Raw genomic sequence first — 16,704 nt, 5'->3', positions numbered from 1 at the left:
GTATACTAAAATGGTACTTATTAAGCATATATTAGTACGTATACAGCCATATGCTTAAAGTATACAAAATATACTTTAAGTTGTTCCACTTTAGCACATAAAAGTACACTAAATACACTTCAAGTTGAGCTTTTCTACAATTTAATTACAATTAAAATATATTTAGTACAAAATTAGTTGTTCCAAAATAGCATGCTTCAAGTTAACTAATCATGAACACACTTGAAGTATAATGATGATTAGTGTGGCCACAAGTACAGGTCCTTCTCAAAAAATTAGCATATTGTGTAAAAGTTCATTATTTTCCATAATGTAATGATAAAAATTAAACTTTCATATATTTTAGATTCATTGCACACCAACTGAAATATTTCAGGTATTTTATTGTTTTAATACTGATGATTTTGGCATACAGCTCATGAAAACCCAAAATTCCTATCTCAAAATATTAGCATATTTCATCCGACCAATAAAAGAAAAGTGTTTTTAATACAAAAAAAAGTCAACCTTCAAATAATTATGTTCAGTTATGCACTCAATACTTGGTCGGGAATCCTTTTGCAGAAATGACTGCTTCAATGCGGCGTGGCATGGAGGCCATCAGCCTGTGGCACTGCTGAGGTGTTATGGAGGCCCAGGATGCTTCGATAGCGGCCTTAAGCTCATCCAGAGTGTTGGGTCTTGCGTCTCTCAACTTTCTCTTCACAATATCCCACAGATTCTCTATGGGGTTCAGGTCAGGAGAGTTGGCAGGCCAATTGAGCACAGTAATACCATGGTCAGTAAACCATTTACCAGTGGTTTTGGCACTGTGAGCAGGTGCCAGGTCGTGCTGAAAAACGAAATCTTCATCTCCATAAAGCTTTTCAGCAGATGGAAGCATGAAGTGCTCCAAAATCTCCTGATAGCTAGCTGCATTGACCCTGCCCTTGATAAAACACAGTGGACCAACACCAGCAGCTGACATGGCACCCCAGACCATCACTGACTGTGGGTACTTGACACTGGACTTCAGGCACTTTGGCATTTCCTTCTCCCCAGTCTTCCTCCAGACTCTGGCACCTTGATTTCCGAATGACATGCAAAATTTGCTTTCATCATCCGAAAAAGTACTTTGGACCACTGAGCAACAGTCCAGTGCTGGTTCTCTGTAGCCCAGGTCAGGCGCTTCTGCCGCTGTTTCTGGTTCAAAAGCACACGCCTGTGCACGGTGGCTCTGGATGTTTCTACTCCAGACTCAGTCCACTGCTTCCGCAGGTCCCCCAAGGTCTGGAATCGGTCCTTCTCCACAATCTTCCTCAGGGTCCGGTCACCTCTTCTCGTTGTGCAGCGTTTTTTGCCACACTTTTTCCTTCCCACAGACTTCCCACTGAGGTGCCTTGATACAGCACTCTGGGAACAGCCTATTCGTTCATAAGAAATTTCTTTCTGTGTCTTACCCTCTCGCTTGAGGGTGTCAATGATGGCCTTCTGGGTTAACCTCTTACCCATGATTGCGGTTTTGAGTAATGAACCAGGCTGGGAGTTTTTAAAAGCCTCAGGAATCTTTTGCAGGTGTTTAGAGTTAATTAGTTGATTCAGATGATTAGGTTAATAGCTCGTTTAGAGAACCTTTTCATGATATGCTAATTTTTTGAGATAGGAATTTTGGGTTTTCATGAGCTGTATGCCAAAATCATCAGTATTAAAACAATAAAAAGACCTTAAATATTTCAGTTGGTGTGCAATGAATCTAAAATATATGAAAGTTTAATTTTTATCATTATATTATGGAAAATAATGAACTTTTTCACAATATGCTAATTTTTTGAGAAGGACCTGATTTTATAATGATGATTAGTGTGGCCACAAGTACACAAAAGTATGCTAAATTTTAGTACACTTGGCACCATTATTTTTCAGCTGGGTAAGAGTTAGTTTTTAATTGAGGGTTTCTCTCTGCCAATGTTCAGACCCATGTAAGAAATCTTGAGGTTACATTGAGAAACAAATTAGCACAGTGGTAAAGGGCAGTTTCAGCTGAGATCAATTGCTAAATTGAAACAGTTTTTACCTCACAAAGATCTGGGGTCTCATTTATAAATGTAGCGTATGCACAAAATGGGCATAGAAACATGAGTACACAATTTTCCATGCACATATCGTGATTTATAAAAAATAAACTTGGCGTAAATATGTACACACCCCGTATGAACATTCTAGATCATGCGTACAAACTCTTTTCCCTGGAGTGAGAAAAGTAATGAAGTAAATAGCGATTTTAAACAGTTTTCATGTCGATAAATACTCCACTCGCATTAATGGAGACAAAAACGGAAATTACATAATTTTACAAAAAACATAATTACATAATTTTATTAACAATAGGCTACATAATTTTCCTCTGGTATGCTATGTTTTAATGACAGCGAGGAGTGCTATAGGTGCACAGTAGTTCATCTTTAAATTAAACTACAGATCACATGTTATGAGAAATATTTTAGCGAGAAGAATGATCAGTGATGCCCACTTACTTTGATGTTATGCTGGACACTGCTGGATTCAGTGGTCGAACGGTCCATTGTCCGGTATAGGACCAATGATAATATCTTACAACCGCAGAGGTGTTGATGTCGTGTGAAGGCATCTCCACAACATAATGAAAAATACCACTATATTTGAAGGATTTAACTAGGAGAAAACGGTAAGATTTGCACATTTCCTTTTTAAAATACTTTGTCAGTGACGAGCCAAATCAGCTCCCTGTAAAGTTTACAATTGATTTTAAAATAGCCATCTTTGTGTACAAGGCTTTATCTGGTCTTGCACCAAAATATATCAGTGACCTTCTGGTTCCTTACTCTCCTCAAAGAGCACTTAGGTCTAGTAATCAGCTTCTCTTAACTGTCCCACGTTGTCGTTGTATAAAACAAAGGGTGCTCTGGCTTTTTCAGCTGCAGCTCCTAAACTTTGGAATAGTTTGCCTGTAAATGTGAGACTTGGTCCTTCACTAGCCAGTTTTAAGTCTGTTCTCAAATCTTATTTGTTTTCTCTGGCATTTGATTAATGTCAGTTTAAGATTTTGGTGTCAGTTTGCTCTGATTCTATTTTAATGTTTTTTTTTATTTTTTATAATGCATGTTTCCTATTATGCTTTTTATATTTTGTGTTTTGTTGTACAGCACTTTGGCATAACTCTGTTTCTTTTAAAGGTGCTATAGAAATAAAATTTGACTTAAAAAGGTTGCATAAAAAAAACAACACAAAACATGGTAAGGTCAAATGTGTCTGAATAATTTTTGGCCTACATTTTTATCCATTTTACTAGTAGTCCACTGTATGAAGAACTTTTGGGTATGTTACAGTTCACTTTATTTTGCTATCCTCACTTACATAAATGAACTATTGTGTCCTGCACCCACTAGTAAAAAAAAAAAAATGTCTTAATAATTTTTGGTTTGACTGTACATTGTTTTTGGTAGGTACTGATTTTAAGTAAAAATAGTATGGATTTTAGGAGGTGTTCAGAAACAATTTTTTAGATCATATATTTTGTCTATAGCCTATTAAACAGCCTCATAAATAGGATGATTTAAATCCATAAGGATTCTTAATGGGATTTTTTTTTAGCGAGCCATTAAATGACTTGAGACTCGACTCGTGAGACTCGTGACCACAGACTTCAGACTTGACTTGGACTCCAAGTTAAAGACTTGTGAACATCTCTGCTTCATTTTACAGTATGCTTAAAATTACTGTACTTAAGCTGAGAACACACTACACGACTGTCAGGCTGATTATGAATGGAAATTGATCTTGATGACCGATCGTGTCCAGATGGACTGGGTCTGTTCCAGTTGGGCTCAGTCGCTGTTCGCAGTCGGCAGAAAAAGTCGCATAGTGTCTGGCATCTAAAGATTATAATATTAGAATTCAAGAACTAGTCATTGCCAGTCATTTTCACAAAGATTTTTTTTTTAAACATGTTTAATATTTGCAACTGACACCAGCAACTGCAGTTATAGAGAGCGTTCACTGTCAAACATCATTCAGCATTCGTTTTGTAATTTTGTCTTTTTTTTTTTTCTTGATTACAAGAAAAATCTTGATAGTTCTTGTTGTTATTTAATTCTTGACTTTCTTTTAATTTGTTAACACTGCAAATTAAATAGTTTAGTTTTCTCTGCAGTTGAAGAAAATTATAGCCTAAATTATGTCAGTGATTTCTCTAATTTTAAAGATAAACAAGAATTATTTTATTACGATTTGCAGTCTAATAAAAGAAGTTCAGGAAAAATAGAATTAGCCTATGAGTAGCCTAATCCTAAATCACGAATATGATGAAATAAAATTATTCTATAAATATATTAATTATATATAATAGTTTTGTGTCAAATGGATGGGGAAATTAGTGCTTTGAATTTACGAAGTGATGTTTTATTTCGTTCTAACCGGTAGCCAAACTCGAGTAATATAACGAAAAAAATTTTACCTACCTTTTTTACTTAGAACCAATTCATTTTTTAATTCCTGATTTTAGACATACATGAGATAATTAATAAATTATTACTTGACTAAACATTTTAAAATAGCACTAGAAATGTTATAATTGTATGGTTAGTTGAACAAAAGGTGTGTGTTGTGTGGTCTTTTAATGGGAATCATGTCGTTCCAAACCTGTATGAGTTGCTTTATGTTGAACATACAAGAAGATATTTTGAAGATTGCTGGTAATCAAACAGTTGGTGGTTCCCATTGACTTCCATAGTATTTCTTTTCCTACTATGAAAGTCAATGGCAACCACCAACTGTTTTATTTTATTTATATTACACTTTATTTGCTCTGTTTTATTCTGTGAAACCTTACTATGTATGTGGAATAACTGTTTTATAAAAGCATTAGCCCCGTGAAGCTGTGGTTTACATTTAATTTATAACAGCTCAGGGGTGCTGTTAGGCACGACGTGGAGCAGAGGCTTCTTGGGGCTTATTGCTTTATTCTTAACTGAATAGTGTTACCTTTAACTTGTTCATATTACATTTAGTAGTACCGTAACTACCCCTTTATTTGATGATTTTATCACTTAGGCAGAAGTACTGGCACGACTTAACAATAACCATGCATGCCTTTTAATGCTCCTGTGAATTTTTTAGAAGTATTTTAAAATAAATGCCTTTTCTCCATTTTGTCTTTCTTTACTGTTTTTTTTTTTTTTAGGTATGAAGCTGAGGAGTCTGCACAGGCCCAGGAATAATGCCATTTATCCTGAAATATATTTAAGTATTTTTTTTATCCAGTTTTGTTTTATATTTTGTTTTACCCAATAAAAAAATGTGATTTAGAGAAATTTTAACAGTTGAAATATTTTATCAAGTAATAAATTTTATCTAGTGGAGTTCATAAAGAAGTATAAATGGGGCCCAGTTCTCATCCATTGTGGTCCCACAATAAACCCATATAGGGGCCATTTGTGGGTCCAATGTGATCACCCATTTGGGACCCATGTGGGCCCATATAACGAAAATTTAAATGGGCCTCACTTAGAGCCCACTATGGACCCATCATTTGCCCCATGTGACCCAAGTGACAGCCCATCAAAAACCCACATGGAAAAGTTGGCTGGGGCAGCCTTTAAGTTTTCAGCTTCTTCAAATGATCAGTTCTCATCTTGAATCAGTTGATAAGCTTTAGGCACTGCACCATCACTTCAGCTGGTACTGTGCTCCGCATGCATTCCCTTTCTGCCCACGCAATCAAGAAGGATATTTTGGCATACATGAGGTCCAGTCATTGGGTAAATATGTCTCTAAAAGTGGTGTGTGCAATATATAATATACTACACATTAATCAGAAGGTGGTTTCTGCCGCAGTTTAACCAGAGGAATGAACAGCTGGTCTTCCGTTGAAAACTTTGTTTGTTTTCTCCCACAGCATTAACGGCATTCTCACTAATACCAACCTTATTGTGACACCCCTAATTACCATGATAACGATATTTCATTTTTAATTATCATGCATATCATCAATAACAGTATTTTGTGACACCCTGTATGTAGTTTGGTTCAGTAAAAGCAGTCTACAATAACTGATGAATAACAGTAGTGTTACCCAAAGTATACTAATAATAAACTTACTGAACCTCCTAAATGATCATATAATATTATTTGACTGGCTGGTTATTAAGCTGAAAGTAACTTATTCTGATGTGTGATGGTGTGAGTGAATGACTGTGTCTAAGGCTGCATTTACACTGCAGGTCTTGATGCCCAAATCCGATTTTCTGACTATATCCAATTTTTTTGACGACCCGCTTACATCATCTTTTAAAAGTGACCCGTATCCGATTTTTGCATTTACACTATACACTGCAGAAACTACCAAACGTAGACGTTCTGACCCGGAAAAGGAAGTAAAACAGCACGAAATACAATTATACAGTGTTTTGCTTTACACAATATTTTGAAAAGTCAACAAAAAAATTCAGCAAAACGTTGGTCTCGTACGGTGGAGAAAAAAGAGGACTTAAAAGACATGAAACCTCCGCATTGCACCATTTGTTTTAGAAAAAAGACCCTGACTGATAGATGGATTACATGGATTTAAATACAGGTGCATCTTAATAAATTAGAATGTCGTGGAAAAATTCATTTATTTCAGTAATTCAACTCAAATTGTGAAACTCGTGTATTAAATTAATTCAATGCACACAGACTGAAGTAGTTTAAGTCTTTGGTTCTTTTAATTGTGATGATTTTGGATCACATTTAACAATAACCCTTACAATTAACTCACATTCTCAAAATCTCAACAAATTAGAATATGGTGACATGCCAATCAGCTAATCAACTCAAAACACCTGCAAAGGTTTCCTGAGCCTTCAAAATGGTCTCTCAGTTTGGTTCACTAGGCTACACAATCATGGGGAGGACTGCTGATCTGACAGTTGTCCAGAAGACAATCATTGACACCCTTCACAAGGAGGGTAAGCCACAAACATTCATTGCCAAAGAAGCTGGCTGTTCACAGAGTGCTGTATCCAAGCATGTTATCAGAAAGTGTGTAAGAAAAAGATGCACAACCAACCAAGAGAACTGCAGCCTTATGAGGATTGTCAAACAAAATCGATTCAAGAGTTTGAGTGAACTTCACAAGGAATGGACTGAGGCTGGGGTCAAGGCATCAAGAGCCACCACACACAGACGTGTCAAGAAATTTGGCTACAGTTATCGTATTCCTCTTGTTAAGCCACTCCTGAGGCATCTTACCTGGTTTAAGGAGAAGAAGAACTGGACTGTTGCCCAGTGGTCCAAAGTCCTCTTTTCAGATGAGAACAAATTTTGTATTTCATTTGGAAACCAAGGTCCTAGAGTCTGGAGGAAGGGTGGAGAAGCTCATAGCCCAAGTTGCTTGAAGCCAAGTGTTAAGTTTCCACAGTCTGTGATGATTTGGGGTGCAATGTCTTCTGCTGGTGTTGGTCCATTGTGTTTTTTGAAAACCAAAGTCACTGCACCCGTTTACCAAGAAATTTTGGAGCACTTCATGCTTCCTTCTGCGGACCAGCTTTTTGAAGATGCTGATTTCATTTTCCACCAGGACTTAGCACCTGCCCACACTGCCAAAAGCACCAAAAGTTGGTTAAATGACCATGGTGTTGGTGTGCTTGACTGTCACCAGACCTGAACCCCAGAGAGAATCTATGGAGTATTGTCAAGGGGAAAATGAGAAACAAGAGACCAAAAAATACAGATGAGCTTAAGGCCACTGTCAAAGAAACCTGGACTTCCATACCACCTCAGCAGTGCCACAAACTGCTCACCTCCATGCCACTCCGAATTGAGGCAGTAATTAAAGCAAAAGGAGCCCCTACCAAGTATTGAGTACATGTACAGTAAATGAACCTACTTTCCAGAAGGCCAACAATTCACTAAAAATGATTTTTTTTTTTTATTGGTCTTATGAAGTATTCTAATTGGTTGAAATAGTGAATTGGTGGGTTTTTGTTAAATGTGAGCCCAAATCATCACAATTAAAAGAATCAAAGACTTAAACTACTTCAGTCTGTGTGCACTGAATTTATTTAATACACAAGTTTCACAATTTGAGTTGAATTACTGAAATAAATGAATTTTTCCACGATATTCTAATTTATTGAGATGCACCTGTATGTGTTTCACCAAGAATTCAACTCTAGATGCTGTCTATATGTTTTATTATTCACATGTGAATTTCAATGCACTTTTTGTAATTTTAGTATGAATAGGGCTTTTTTTTTTTTTTATTGGAGATATGCAGAGGATGGAATATAAAGTATATTGTGTGGAGAATGCATAAAGCAAATTAAGACGACAACACTTAACTGCATTATAAGTAGTACAGTAGGTGGCGGTAATGCACGGAATTGGTGCGATCCGCCAAAAAAGGAAGAAGAAGAAGAGGAAGAGCGGAGATTTGACGCTCTCCTGCATCTGTTGAGATTCTGCTGAAGAGAGATCAGGAAGATAGTCTGCTAACCGCACATAAACACTAGAAGAAGAAGAAGAAGACAGGTTAGTGTTCTGAAGCATTCAAAGCAACCCGTTCAGGTTATTTCATAGTTTTTTTAGGAACTGCTTTATTATTGAATGTAACATTGTAAGGCATTTTCTAACATCAATGCACGTTATTTTGTGTGAGTGAGTAAAGCGCGAGTAACAATAGGTCGGTCTCGTTTTGCTCACTTTATCATTAAATAATTTGTCGTGTAGTAATGACCAGAGAAACGGAGCTTTAACAAACTTCGAGTCAACTGAACCGAATGATTCGCTCGATTCACTTCGCATGATGGTCAATAGTTCAAATGCAACGAGAAAACACACTTTTAAAGGGAATGTTACTTTTAAAATTTACAAAAAGTATTCTGTGATTTATTTTGTTAGATTACTTAATTTTAGTAACATAATCTTTGAAATACCTGAGGTAACAGCATGTTAATTTTGATGTCTTGTTTTAATGTGAACCACCTCCAAATAAAAATGGCTGGCTTTAATGCATTTAAGGCAATTATAAGTGAATACATGAAATATATATGAAATGTTTATATAGTTGGTGTTCTTTCTGTCACTCTTATTGACTCCCCTAACATTTTGTATTTTACTTTTTATTAATTGTTGTCATTCTGAAGATGGAGTTTATTAAGGAGGAGAGTGAAGACATGAAGATTGAAGAAACATTCAGAGACAAACATGAAGATACTGAGGAACAAACTAAGATGGAGTTTATTAAAGAGGAGAGTGAAGACGTGAAGATTGAAGAAACATTCAGAGTTAAACATGAAGATACTGAGGAACAAACAAAGATGGAGTTTATTAAAGAGGAGAGTGAAGACGTGAAGATTGAAGAAACATTCAGAGTCAAACATGAAGATACTGAGACACAAACAAAGATGGAGTTTATTAAAGAGGAGAGTAAAGACGTGAAGATTGAAGAAACATTAAGAGTCAAACATGAAGATACAGAGGAACAAACAAAGATGGAGTTTATTAAAGTGGAAAGTGAAGACATGAAGATTGAAGAAACATTCAGAGTCAAACATGAAGATACTGAGGAACAAACAAAGATGGAGTTTATTAAAGAGGAGAGTGAAGACGTGAAGATTGAAGAAACATTAAGAGTCAAACATGAAGATACAGAGGAACAAACAAAGATGGAGTTTATTAAAGAGGAAAGTGAAGACATGAAGATTGAAGAAACATTCAGAGTCAAACATGAGAGACAAACAAAAGATGGAGTTTATTAAAGAGGAAACTGAAGATTGAAGAAACAATTCAGAGTCAAACATGAAGATACTGAGGAACAAACAACGATGGAGTTTATTAAAGAGGAGAGTAAAGAATGAAGACTGAAGAAGAGACAAACATGAAGATACTGAGGTTCTCAAAGCTGAACTCACTCATTTGATCCTTATTAAAATGTCCAGCTCTACAGGAGTGAATGATATTTTTAAAGAATGAGTGTCCTAACAGGGTCTTTCCTGGGTCAAAAATGGTCTTTGGTGGTGGCAGATCTAAAATGAATGCAAAGAAACCGTTTGCGATATTAAACATCCACTGCTGTGCTTGAGTAACATATTTGCTTACGAGATAAGTACAGGTGCTGGTCATATAATTAGAATATCATCAAAAAGTTGATTTATTTCACTAATTCCATTCAAAAAGTGAAACTTGTATATTATATTCATTCATTACACACATACTGATATATTTCAAATGTTTATTTCTTTTAATTTTGATGATTATAACTGACAACTAAGGAAATCCCTGTAGGGGAATTTACAGTTATAACTCGAGGACCAGGTGTGTCGTAATGAAGACCAGGAGTCAGAGATGCGTTCAATTAATAATAATATTTACTGAGGAAAATAGTTTGCAATTTCATCAGCAGAAGTCAGCTTCAGTACTCTCGACAGAGTTCGTAGGCCGCTCTGCGTACAACTCAAAATCACCAACAATTATACTCTAGCCAGAGAACTAATTGCGTCAAAGCACTGGTCAGCAAAAATCTGATTGGTTCCAAAACCTAGATAAACTTAGTCTCCACAAATGGACATAAACATCTCAAGCATATCTCTAAAAATGATTGCAGTGGGCGTCAGTACTGGTGAAGAAGACACCTCATCTCAGGTCCAGATGTCAGCAGAAAATGGTCTTCTCCCACAGCATAGGTGCTGACACACACACATACACACAGAGCTCTTATCTTCATTTCAAGGTTTTCTAACACCGAAAAGTCCCTTATCATTACAGTTGGATACACACACATAATATGCAGACATTAATCTTGAGGAACAGAAATACAGGATAGAACCGGATTCTTAATATCTAGTGTACATTTTTAAATGTCACAGTTCTCTTGTCCCTCGTAGTCCACGTAGCCGATAGGTCATCCTGACCCTTTTAGCCTGGCCTTGTGACCCTAGGAAAAGGAATACACTCAACATATGTTCATGCCTGTTACTCTTACCTCTTACTAATTCTAAAAGGATAATATATATATATGCACTCTTCTATCTATACAAGTATAGATGGCTTTTACTTATTTGGTTAAATCATCAAACAATCTTGGAGGTTAAATACTGATTATTACATGGATTAATAGTTACATAATATATATTAGTGGAATAATTAATATAGTGAAGAAAGGATATGATCAGAGCGGAATCCACTTCATCCTCTCCTTCACAGGTATTTTAAAAATATAAGTACAATGTAAAAGCATGTATCTAGACAAGTGCATTGTATCAACTGATTAATTAAAATGTAAGTACATAATAGTTACGGCCACCTAATTTCCATGTATAACATAACAGAAGTGAGATAAAAGCGTTTATTATATTTGAAATATGGATATTTTTCTTACAAAAACACATGGATTCACTACACAAGGCATCTATTACTAGCCCCCCGAAGCCGTGTGCGGCATGTTTTACTATGAATGCGAGCTCTTTATTTGATGACTTGTGGACTGTTCAACTGTAACACCCGCTGACTGCAATGATACAGCTTGGAATAGCAGGACAATTTTTAATATAACTCTACTGGATTCATCTGAAAGAAAAAAGTCATACACCTAGGATGACTCGACGGTGAGTAAAATACAGGCTAATTTAGATTTTTGGATGAACTAACCCTTTACATCTTAACTGATAACAATTAATATGGACTAAACAATATGGTGAAGAGGTTCTGAGCTTAATGCTATTTGATTCAGCAAAGGTGACTAAATGTTTGATGTCTTTAGTTTTGTGCCATTGATAACTTGTATTTGTCTTTTTTCACCTCAGACCTGATGGCGATGAAAGAGGAGAGTCAAGAATTGAATGAAACCCAAGAGAAAGACCATCATGATTTCACAACTGGAGAAAAATCATTTAGTTGCTCACAAACTAAAAAGACTTCCTCACGAAAAAGAGCTAAAAAACTAGAAACTGTAAGTGACTTCTCCTGCCAGCAGTGTGGAAGGAGTTTCAGAAACAAAGGAAGCCTAAAAAGCCACATGAGCATCCACACTGTGGAGAAACCACACACCTGCCCTCAGTGTGGAAAAGGTTTCACTCAACATGGAACCCTAAAAAGCCACATGAGCATCCACACTGGAGAGAAGCCACACACCTGCCCTCAGTGTTTAAAAGGTTTCACTCAACATGGAAGCTTTCAAAGGCACATGAGAATTCACAATGGAAAGAAGCCGTACACCTGCAAACTATGTGGAAAGAGTTTCACAACAGAACTTAACCTAAAGTATCACTGGAACTATCACACTGGAGAGAAGCCATTCACTTGTGATAAGTGTGGAAAGAGTTTGAGACACAAAACAAACCTTAAACGACACATGAGGCTTCACTCAAGAGAAAACTGTTTTACATGTCATCAGTGTGGAATGACGTTTACAGACAGTAAACACCTTGAGAATCATGTCGTAAGTCACACTGGAGAGAAGACTTTCATGTGCTATCAGTGTGGAAAGGATTTTACACTTAAAGGAAACCTTCAGACTCACATGAGAATTCACACTGGAGAGAGACCTTTCACCTGCACTCAGTGTGAAAAGAGTTTCACATCTAAAGGAAACCTTCAGACTCACATGAGAGTTCACACTGGAGAGAGACCTTTCATGTGTCTTCAGTGTAAAGAGAGTTTCATGTATCAAAGAGACCTGAAGCGTCATTGGAAAACTCGTTGTAGAAGTCCAATGCAGTGTACTAGGGTCAAGTCTTATGACACTATACAAGCTGAAGTATCACGATACCAAGTAGTATCATGATACCCTACAGTACTGTGCTAATATAATGACTGAGTCTTAATGATTTTTCACATCCGTGTAATTGAATTTAGCACTCCAAAATGGTAATACTGGCCACCAGCCTTGAATTGTATTTCAGGGTTCAAACACACTGTTCCTAGCAATGTCCTCAAGACTTTTGTCAGATTTAAACTATGGTGACATTTTATGTTGGGGAGTGAATTCAAGTTGGATCAGATTCTGATCCACTTTCACTAGGCACACTTGCCATAATGACTGACATCTTCAGTCTTGTCAGTATGATAGACATGGTCCATAAATGTGTTGATCCACCTCTGTAACAGCTCTCTTATGGTCACAAAGTATGAAGGGAATCCATTCATCCTAGAGCAAAGCTAAGTGTATTTGAACAAGTCAATAACATACAAACAAGTGGAGTATAGATAGACAAAGATACAAGAGCAACTATATCAGCAAAATATCACATCAAGCATTTCAGTCCAACAAATTCAGGCAGCAGTAAAGTCAATTTCTCATGAATCCAAAACAGTAAAAGGTTAGTATCTTGCGATGGTTCAGCAATTGTGTGCAGCAGCTGACACACAATAGCATACACCATTTACGTTCAGTGGATACTCTCCAAAATGGCACCAGGGTGACGCGGGGTATACGAAATGTTGAATAAAGTCTTTTTTTTTTAAATAAATTATGTTTCCTTGAATAAATGCTTTGAAATGGGAATATTTAAACGTCAATTGTGGGCGATGACCACTTGGTGCCCCTCACTCTCTGAGGCAGACTGAAGATGCCGTTTGCCCATCATCCTGTGCGCAGTGATGATGTTTATGTTCATAAAGGGTCAATTAATGTTTTAACATTTTTAATTGTCATGCTTTAACAAGTTAAACGAACTAAAACTCTATTGTATTATTTCATTGCCAAATTTTCATTAAGTTATTTAACATTTACTTACAGTTAAACACAATGATAGGATATTCAGACATTTAAATTATTTAATAAGATTTCATACATCTAGTTAAGGGGATACTCCACACCAAAATGAAAATTTTGTCATTTATCACTTACCCCCATGTCGTTTCAAACCTGTAAAAGCTTTGTTCGTCTTCGGAACACAATTTAAGATATTTTGGATGAAAACCGGGAGGCTTGTGACTGTCCCATAGACTGCCAAATAAATAACAGCGTCAAGGTCCAGGAAAGTATGAAAAGCATCGTCAGAATACTCCATCTGCCATCAGTGATTCAACCGTAACGTTATGAAGCGACGAGAATACTTTTTGTACACGAAAACAAAAATAACGACTTTATTCAACAATTTGTCTCCTATGTGTCTCTCCACATCAGTGTAGCGCCATTTTGGAGAATATGAGCTGAACGCAGGCAGCTTATGCTCTTCTGTGTCAGCCGCAACCCAAAGATGCGCTGTTTTCTTTCAAATCAAAGCGTGAATACACGTAAAAAATGTATCCTTGTGGCGCGGCTGACACAGAAGGGCATAAGATGCCTAAGCTTAACTTGTGTAATTACAAGACTTGAAGTTAAACAATTTTATTAAGAATCATTTGAAGTTAAGGTTAATTTAACCTTACATGATTAACATATCATATTTCAAAGGAAAGTCAGTAAAGCAAAAGATGTCAGGAAAGAAAAAACAGTACTCAAAGGAGAAGTTAAAGGAGGCAGCTGAGGAAGTAAAGGCAGGAGCAAGTTTAAGGGCAACAGCAAAAAAAAAGGGCATTCCCCACATCACTCTACAGGACTATATAAAAAATAAATATGTCCACACCCCTCAACCTAATTTGGCCCTGACACCTGGAGAGGAAGAGGTTCTCCTTTCCTTTATATTCTGGATGTCAGACCATGGCTTCCCAGTTACTAGATCCCTTGTCAAGGTGCTGGCTGTTGGGATCATTAAGGAGAGAGGCAGAACCGAGACCACCACTGTAAACCTCGAGAAGGGGCCAAGTGATGTGTGGTGGTCCAGGTTCAAGGCCCACCATCCAGAATTGGCCTCAAGGACAGCAGATTCCCTGGACAGAGCCAGAGGCCATCAAAGCGTTCTTCAGAGTGTACGAGGCCCTTTATGTGAAGCACAAGCTGGAGAACAAGCCTCTATAACTGTGATGAGACTGGCTTTGGAGAAGCCTTGTTCCAGGGAGAAGGTCCTGAGCCAGAATGGGAGGAAACATGTATATCAACAGCAGCAGACGACCAGGGAGCACATCACGGTCCACTGCTGTGTGAATGCAGCCGGGGACAGCATTCCACCCTTCAAGGCTGGCATCTGTCCTCTGTCCAGGGCTGCTGTGGACACAACCCAGGTAATGTTGACAATAATACAATGATAATTCAATCTCTGTGAAAGTGTGTTAATGAGTTTGACATACGTTATATTTTCTTAGTTGGTGAGAGTGCTCCCATCTGCAGATGGTAGTGAGGCCACACCATCCATCACGTCACCTACCGACACATCAACCATCACTCAAACACCTTGTCCCACCTGTAACTTTAATAGAGTGGCTAACAAAAATGACCTGATGGTGGCAGCAGGTGTAATTTCAGAGGGTCTGGCATGGAGGAGAAGGTGAGGCATCACATTCTGTTGCCAGCCCATGTCATCACCAGCGACGAGTACTTTGACCTGCTGGTAAAGAAGAAAACTGAGAAGGAAGAAAAGAAAGTGCAAGGAAGAGATGGCACAGAAGAAGGAGGAAAAGAGACAAGCCCAGGAGGCAAAAGAATCAGGCACCTCCTCCTACTGAAGATGGAGAACACTGCGCTCTCTGTCGTAGAGTGATCTCACCTGGCTCAGGAGATGAGCCATTGACGAGTGGGTCCAGTGTGATCTGTGCTATTTGTGATCCATCTAGAGTGTGCAGAAGTGGAGGAACTGCCAGACACTGACTGGCTTTGCCATAAATGTTGTTTGTCCACATAAAAACATATTACACACACAATGTAAATAGTGCACATAGAATAAACGTTAATTTCTAGTTATGGTATTTTTTAATCAGTTTACTGTTCAATGTAAATAGTTGTAAACACACACCTGCATCCTGATCATTTATGTTTTGAAGGTTTCACATTGGTTAATCATTAAATATTTTGAATCAGTTCAAATTGTTTGCCCTTCTTTGTCCTCAGAAAGATATGGTAACGTTTCACATGGTTTATGCTCAACTCACATGGCATAATTATTATCACGACACAATCAGGCCTACAGTGCTTTGCAAATGTATGCATTTTTTTTCACGTTTTATGTTGCTGCCTTTTGTTAACCTGCTTTAAATTACTTTTTTCCCCCACATCAATCTGCACTCCATACACCATATTGACAAAGTTAAAACAGAACTGTCATATGTACATGGCTGAATTATGTACATGGCATAAGTATTCATAACCTTAACTAAATATTTTGCTGAAGCACCTTTACAGCCTCATGTCTTTTTTGTTTGATGCCACAAGCTTTGCTTATCTGCATTTGGCAATTATCTGCCATTCTTATCCTCTTCTCTTCACCTCTCAAGCTCTGTCAGGTTGGATGGGGGCAGACACACATTTTCAGGTTTCTCCAGAAATATTTGAAATATTTATCCCAGACTCTGGCTGGGCCACTCAAGGACATTCACAGATTTGTCTATAAGCCACTCTTGCTGTGTGCTTAGGGACATTGTCCTGTTGGAAGATGAACCTTCTGCCCAGTCTGAGGTTTTGGATTCTCTGGACTGGGTTTTCATTAAGGCTATCTCAATATTTTGTTGCACTGGGTGTTTCTTCTACTCTGATGAGTCCCTCAGTCCCTGCTGCTGAAAAACAGCTCTGCCCAGTCTGAGGTTCTGAATGATCAGGACCAGGATTTTATTATTCTGATGTTTTTGTACAGAGCTGGTTTCCTTCAAACATGATGCTTGGAATTGAGGTTCATC

General features: G+C 37.4%; 1 protein-coding gene across 1 annotated transcript; it reads left to right on the top strand.

The window, feature by feature from the left end:
• Positions 1-14,151: 14,151 nt before the first annotated feature.
• LOC122137193 lies at positions 14,152-16,093 on the top strand. Its single transcript, XM_042722955.1, has 2 exons — positions 14,152-15,099; positions 15,181-16,093. Exons 1-2 carry the CDS (start codon positions 14,368-14,370, stop codon positions 15,364-15,366), a joined length of 918 nt encoding a protein of 305 aa, XP_042578889.1. The 5' UTR covers positions 14,152-14,367; the 3' UTR covers positions 15,367-16,093.
• Positions 16,094-16,704: the final 611 nt, after the last annotated feature.

The sequence above is a fragment of the Cyprinus carpio genome, chromosome B4, assembly GCF_018340385.1.
Source record: "Cyprinus carpio isolate SPL01 chromosome B4, ASM1834038v1, whole genome shotgun sequence".
Lineage (NCBI taxonomy): Eukaryota > Metazoa > Chordata > Actinopteri > Cypriniformes > Cyprinidae > Cyprinus > Cyprinus carpio.
The sequence above is the reverse complement of the archived record's forward strand: the minus strand, read 5'-3'. Positions and strand labels throughout refer to the sequence as shown.

What these genes read in the sequence shown, in the direction of transcription:
- LOC122137193 (XM_042722955.1), top strand. Translation starts at nt 14,368, where the DNA reads ATGATTAACATATCATATTTCAAAGGAAAGTCAGTAAAGCAAAAGATG. An exon ending in CTGCTGTGGACACAACCCAG is followed by an intron (nt 15,100 to 15,180) that starts GTAATGTTGACA and finishes ATATTTTCTTAG; the next exon opens with TTGGTGAGAGTGCTCCCATC.